Raw genomic sequence first — 7,101 nt, forward strand, 5'->3', positions numbered from 1 at the left:
GAAAGGGTCAAGGGGGCCAGGCACGGCTACAGCCACCTGAGCCCCAAGAGCGGGAAACGCGTAGCGCGAGAGGCGCGGTATAGGCCCCAGAGTGGGCGAGGCCCCAGAGGGGGCAAAGCACGAGAGGCGCGGTATAGGCCCCAGAGTGGGCGGCAGGCGTGGCGACGTTGAGCCAGGCCCAAGGGGTGCCGGTAACAGGCCGGTGGGTAGGAGCCCGGCCCAGGGGGCGCCAGGCAGGCGACGAGCCCAGGGTGCCAGGGAGAGAGCATCTGAGGGGCAGGGGACTGTACAACATCCCACGGAACAGCTGCGAGGCTTGGGGAGTGCTAAAGGGGAGGTTTGGAGGCACGCATACCCCTTAAGGGAGGGGCGCACGGAGGCACCCCATTTGGAGTAGGGGCAAGAACACGCATACCGTTCACCAGGGGAACAAAGGCAGCCTCCCATTTAACCTATTAAACAGCAAAGTCGTGGCAGGCGAGATTCTGAGGGTGCTGAGTCCACCCTAACATGACGGTAGGGGGCGCTAGGGAGTTCACGGCTGCTCCTAGGCCCCACTCCCTCACAACCATTAATACATTTAAATTAACCTCACCAGCACTGTAATCAGTACCACTGGAACTCAGCCAGTTAGTTACCCACTTCATTCATCATCCAGGACACACACCATCTGCTTTTTCCAGCAATCATACCAACTGGATGTACTACACCTATGCAGATCAGGAAGAACTCAGCTGGGGTCAGAGAGAGTATAAGAGAAAATTCAGGCCCTAAAACAATATCAGGATTTAATCCCAGGTATGGGATTAAAGTGCATAGGGAGTGCATAGAGAGCTGTTAAAACAGAAAACGAGAGAGTTAAATATGTTGGTATTCTGTCTATAGCTTTAGTTTTTGCCATCAGCCAACAGGCAGAGTTATGATAAGAGAGCTATGAAGATCTTCATTTTACTGAAATCAAAGCACTTCTCTCTACACAGAATCACAAACTTGACAGAACCAAGTGCACAATTCAGATTTGCTTTGTTTTTGCATGCATAGCATAGAAGTGAATCTCTTAACAGCAGGGTGACCATATAATTGTTAAGGAAATCCAGGACAGTAAGAGAATCTGGGATGGTGAGTGTTGCACTCGTGTGCACGCACATGCACCCACCCCATACTGCAGCTCCCAGGAGCCCTGATGGTGGGCTAGGATAGCATGGAGGCTCATGGTCAGACTCCATCCCCCACATGCAGATGCTGGACCTGGCTGGGAGCAGCCTCTCCTCGCCACCACCAGCAGCGCCCACATGCAGCCCAGGCCTTGGCAGTGGCCACTGTGACAGGGCACAAGGCTGCTGGTGAGGGACAGCTGCCCCAGCTCACCCCACACAGGTGCTCCAGCCCTGGCTGATCCCCTGCAGGCAGGCAGGAGTGGTGGTCAACCCAGCTGGCCACCCCCCAACCTGCCACTGCTGCTCAGCAGGAACCAGGCCAGACACTGCTTGTAGCACCAGCCTCTGCCTGCAGCAGCAAAATCTGGGACTTTTGCTTCAATTTACACCAACCAGGAAAGCCTACAAAATCCAGGACTGTCTCAGCCAATCCAGGACACATGGTCACCCTTCTTAACAGTCTTGCAAACTCCTACATGCTCACTTTAACAGTTCAATGGCTGAGACACTTCTGTATCATGGCTGGAATATACTAAAGACAACTGAGAACAGAGAAAGCGTAAAGCCAGCCCAGAGGCAGGGTTCCCCTCTCTGCCACCATGCCATTTAGGATTTAAAATCAATCCCCACGCTGTCTATGCATACTGGATGCAATACTTCATATTATACATCATGGATTCACACTTACTTTTTGACATCCAGAGAGCCATTTTCCTTGTTTTCCATGTCAACAGAAAGCATGGGAAGGACAGAGGTTTCTTTCACTTCAGAAACTGATCAATAAGGGGGGAAAAAACTGTGTTAAATTATTAGCAAGTAATTTAATTTAAAGCAATATAATGTAACAGAAACAAGTATTCTCTCATAGACCACAATCTTTCCACTGGAGAGCAGAAGTTACAGGTAAGGCCCTGCATTCCTCAGAACAAGAGCTGATAGCATCTAATAAACTAGGAAAAAGAAGGTGGCTGGTGCTCCAAACTGCAGAGGTACTTGCTTTTAAAAGTCAGTATTGCATGTTAAATTGTGTGTTAAATTTGACTCTTTTCCAAAATAATTAGGTATGTTCTGTAAGTATTTTCTATGTCCCCCTCACCCAGGTATCTTGAGTTACTCGCATATAAAAGTTTGTCCTCAAAACATCTCTGTGAGATAGGGAAATATCAATACCCTCATTTTTCAGATGGGGAACAAAGGCACATACAAGTCAGGCGACTTTCTCATGGTCTCACAGGAGGCTTGTGCCAGAGACACGAATTGAGCCCATAACTGCCACAAGACCATCCTTCCTGAGCTACTGCATAGCTGTCCTGAGTTCAGAAGAGATAAGGTTGGACTCACCATAAACACAGTGAATTTGAAGAAAATCCCATTTGTTCCCGCTGTTTCCCATGTAGAGTGGTTGGATATTTTCCACAATAGATGTTTTTCCACCTCTACCATGTTCACAAGACACACATAGAGGTGAACCAAGACTTTCTAATTTTTTTTTATTAAGTCATTCCTATCACACTGTGTAACCAACCAAAGATTCAAGATGTTCTAACTGTGGCATTAATGGATTCCAACAAAATCTCACAGAACCCTGGGAAGAAGTGAGGAATGGGGAAATCATTATGTTTATCTAAAGTTTACAAAAATCTATAGGGGAAATTGACATTATTTTATAAAACTTTTTGAAAAATAGTATTATATTGATTAGCAAGATGCAAAACACCAAATACAACTGCTACAAACTAAACAAAAAGGTGCTTCTTCCCGTAGTGTAGAGCAGATAATTTAATGCAATTTCCCCAGATGGCTTAGTTTGTCTAAGGAGATGACTGCAAAATGACAAGTGCAACAATTATACTATTCGCAAAACATTCTCCCCAATACAGCGAAACAAGACTGAAAGAACAAATAAAGCTGCAGAAGCGTGGCATTTTCATTTAGGAACAAAACACACACCGACACACAAACTTCCAGTTTTTAATTACTGAGATTATCTATCAAGAGGTTGCCTCCCCCACCCCCCCTTCCCCCAGTGTGCAAGGAACACTTTCATTTGGAAACTGTTACACACATTCACCATTTTATAAGCATCTCAGAAATCATTCACCAGGCAACATTACACCACATTGTCATTTTTTTCTAGGAAAAAAAGTAAAAAAGAAAAACCTACCTACAAGCAACTAAAACAAATAATTTTACAAGCTTATCAAGAACAGCAAAAGAACCCCCAAGGTTTCCTTTCATAAAGTAGGCTGGCAAAGGAATTCAATAAGGAGGTACAATTTGACACAGTGAAATAAGATCAGGCTGGCTTAGAGCCAGCATGACGTTAGGAAGCTCATACAAGCTGCACCGACTGCCTTCTGTTTCATGGCTGACTTTTTAAAGACACAGTGTTGTGCCTGCTCACTTTTTGCTAACTACCTCCGGCACACTTATTGAATGCTATAAGTCATAGCTCTCCCGCGGTAGGACATTTAACACCTGTCTTGTAAAAGCCTAGACTCCTTTGAAATGAATTAATCTCTCTCCCTGCCACTTCTGCCTTTCTTCATCGGCCCACTGCTTCCTCTCTAATGCTTATACTGTTTTTGTTAAAAGTAACGAGGGCTTTCCAGTGAGCTGGACCCTAGTGAAAAATTCAGAGAGCACCGAGCAAATTTCAGATAGGAAAGGGAAGAAGTAACTGCAGAAGCTATTGAGCCTCAGTCTCCCTGTAAAAGTATTTGCCTTTGGAAAGATCTTGGAAAGACAGCATCATTTTAGCTTTTTTTGTTGTTAGGAAAGGTTACTTTCAAAGAGAGCAGTAAATCCCCAGTATCATTATGCAGGAGTGCAACACATTTAACGCCAAATTCACGATTTGGGGTTTCTGGACCTTCCACCTTGTAAATACATCCAACCCAAATGGAACGTATTTAGTCAATTTAGTCAGAAGAAACTTTGCTCAAATGGGAAAGCAGCTTACCCAAGGGAACTTTTACATAAAGTTGAAGCAATTAGGTCTGGAAGGATTAATCACAGAACGCACTTCTTTAATGGATGGATTAATAACATGAAGGACTGAATGCTCCTCCTGCCTTCCACATCCAGAAACTGAACGTTACTTTCCTTGCAGATGTGCGTCAGTATGACAAGAGAGAGGTCTGAGTGGAAGAAATGAATAGAGGCGCTCTGGGGAAGAGACTGCACCCTCACTCTCAGCTGAGTTGCACCCTACTTGAAGTAGGCTTCCAGAGGCTATATTTGTAGAGTAAGATACTGTTTGAGGCAAGTACAACTGGCCAATTCTGGCCCTGCGAGAAGAAAGCAAACAGAGGCAATTTTCCACAACTATCAACACTATTTCTGAACGGCAATCATCTTATTTTAATTTCTTTCCCTAAACTTTTCAAGCGGGACAAAGAGTGATAGCGAGCCAGATTTTGCTTATGTGGCTCTGTTAGCAATTATAATATTTGCCACTGCAAATCTAAACTAGCTGCCTGTTTTAGATTTTTTCAGCTGTGCAAGAAATGATTGCTGTTATGTTAAATGACTGACAATGCTGGAAAAGTGTGTGTGTATGTGGGGGGATGTACTGTTTTTTTACACTAGTGCACTGCAGGATTTCTTCACACTTCTTTTAACACAATCATCTTTAAGCACGCGGCTATAGTTTGGGTTGGGGCACATCTGGGCATTTATTGATATAGAATTTCTTTCTAATCCAAACTTCTCAAAACTATGGCTATACAATTCAACTCTAGCCCAGGTCAGTCCGGATAGAAGGACATTACTATCTGATGCCGGCACGAGGATTTATGTGAAACGATGGCTGGTTTCAGTGGGATTTCTTGGGGAGAGGTCATGACTTCATGAAATCCCTAGTACTGACTGCCACCGACAGCCCTGTTGACCGTTCCATCAATGAGGTCAAGACTGCCACAGAATCTGAATACCCTTCTTGCTCCTAGGAGCTACCCCCTTTTGAGTCAGACTTATGTACCCTGACTAGATAGTAAAACACAAGTTTGCATTGCTATTGCCTGGGCCATAAATATCTTCGAATGGAGGGCTCTAATCCTCAGGATTCTTACTGGTCTCTAGCACTCTTCTGAGCATTAGTCACTTGGAAATATGGCATCTGTCAACTTTATACAAAGAACTGCAGGCGAGGCTTAAAATCCAGTGGCAATTTCACTTTGCCTGTATTATGCAAGGGCAGATATGTAAACAAAATCTACACATATCACACAAATGGTTCAATTTTGTGAGAGATCACAAGTGATGGCAGGGCAATTTTGTAGTGCTTTAGAATTAATTTTAAAGAAATACATACACACAAGTAAATTAAACGCAGTAGCAAATACTTATGGGGTGGTATTACACAGTAAAATACCACCTTTATTTCACACTTCCCATGATGCGCTGGAAAGTGTGGCATGCATGTTTGTTACGTTTAGTTGCACAAGGCAATTATTTTTGATTCTTAAGAAGTATACCAGATCTAAATGCGGACATCTTGAGCTTGCTGCATCAGCTGTTTTCTAACTTTGGTAATGATCTGACATTTAAGGATACACACAAGCCAGCTATTTACTCACACCCTCTCATTCTTTCCAACATAGTGTTCAATTAATCCTTACAGTATTTAAAATAAGGTCCAGGCTGCACGTGTGTTCTTCCTAAAAGACTTTGAAAAACAAGAGACAGGAATTCAAGATGCAGAAGTCAATTCTATTCTTCATGTTTAATATTTTTCAATCTGACTGGTTGCTAATTCAGTTAAGTTACCAAAAGTTAATCACTGAGATATTGCTTGGAGAAAGAGTTGGAGAGGTAGAAGCTGATGAGGGATACGAAGTTTTAAAAGATTATTTGGCTTTTGTTTCTAATGAAAAGATTGTTCAGGCTACACTGGAACAAAGCAAAACCAAGCAGTTCTGTCCTGTGGCAAGGAATCAGCCCCGAGCACCCCTAAATTTACATCTACCCGAGATTAGACATTCTAAAATCAGTGCATGTACTTGATGTTTATTAATTCCCAAATATCAATTATATACTGAAAAGCCTTTAATGTTCCTGGAAGTGACAGTAGAACATGGATATGAAATACTCTACATATTCATGGCAACGGGAAGTGCAGCAATCCTGTATTAGCAGCGAGACACTGGAGAAGCAATATAGAGCCAAATGTCCTTCCTTTTGCAATGTCACGGGGAGAATGACATGAACAAATATGTCCAAAGCAAAAATTAAGTGAAAAAAAAAAAATCAGATCACTTTCACTTTGTGGATTCATTTTTGCTGGAATACCAAGGCAAGCTCCTTTATGGAAAGGAATTCATTAGCTACTGTTTAACAAAGTGAAATGTACAGCTTTAGTTTTTAATTGCTCCTACATGTGCAGTAATTTCCTCTTTTATTCTTCTTTTTAAGAATAATGCATGATCCCCAGTGCAGAAGCTCTTCATACAGGGCGGTGGTAAGTTGCCTTAATACACTTCAGCACAAAGCATGCATTTTTTCAGGAGCTGCTCTGAGAAGCAACACAACAGTAACTAAGCCAGGCAGATGGAAACTGAATATTAACTGCCCCCCTCCCCTGAAGTGCACAGCTCACTTACCTTTTCTCATAGCCAGCAAAAGCCTGCCTTCCTCTCAGCGGAGCAGCACCCACATGCAGAGTTCCAAATAGAAGACACTCTAGCCAATTGCAGGCAACCTGTCAGGCCACGTGGCATGCTGGGAACTGTAGTCCCCAGGTCCAGACCAGAAAACACAGGCTTCACCTTCACTATTTAGAGCAGTGGTTCTCAACCTTTTGGAGTCAGGGCATCCCTCCATAACACCTCTTACTTCGGTGCAACTACAGTTGAGACCCACTGTTGTACTGCCTCTGCTTACCAGGTAACTACTTATTCAATAAGGAGTTTACCAGACTTTTAATATTTGCTTTTTTTCCCAC

At 43.4% G+C, this 7,101-nt stretch overlaps 1 protein-coding gene across 3 annotated transcripts in view; it reads right to left on the reverse strand.

Annotated features, from left to right (window-relative positions):
• Positions 1–6,836, reverse strand: part of SAMD13 (sterile alpha motif domain containing 13) — a 23,185-nt gene extending 16,349 nt beyond the window's left edge. The window contains exons 1-3 of one of the 3 annotated variants that reach the window (XM_019531188.1): positions 3,322–3,497; positions 2,499–2,742; positions 1,846–1,930 (exon numbers count right to left, since the gene is read on the reverse strand). In XM_019531188.1, coding sequence (XP_019386733.1) covers positions 1,846–1,930; positions 2,499–2,550 — 137 coding nt within the window. In that variant the 5' untranslated portion in view covers positions 2,551–2,742; positions 3,322–3,497. Of the gene's footprint in view, positions 1–1,845; positions 1,931–2,498; positions 2,743–3,321; positions 3,498–6,760 lie in introns of those variants that run through there. The other 2 variants (XM_019531189.1, XM_019531190.1) reach the window with 2 other exon arrangements.
• Between the last annotated feature and the right edge of the window lie 265 nt (positions 6,837–7,101).

Source organism: Crocodylus porosus, unplaced genomic scaffold (genome assembly GCF_001723895.1).
Source record: "Crocodylus porosus isolate Cpor-Errol unplaced genomic scaffold, CroPor_comp1, whole genome shotgun sequence".
NCBI classification, from domain to species: domain Eukaryota; kingdom Metazoa; phylum Chordata; order Crocodylia; family Crocodylidae; genus Crocodylus; species Crocodylus porosus.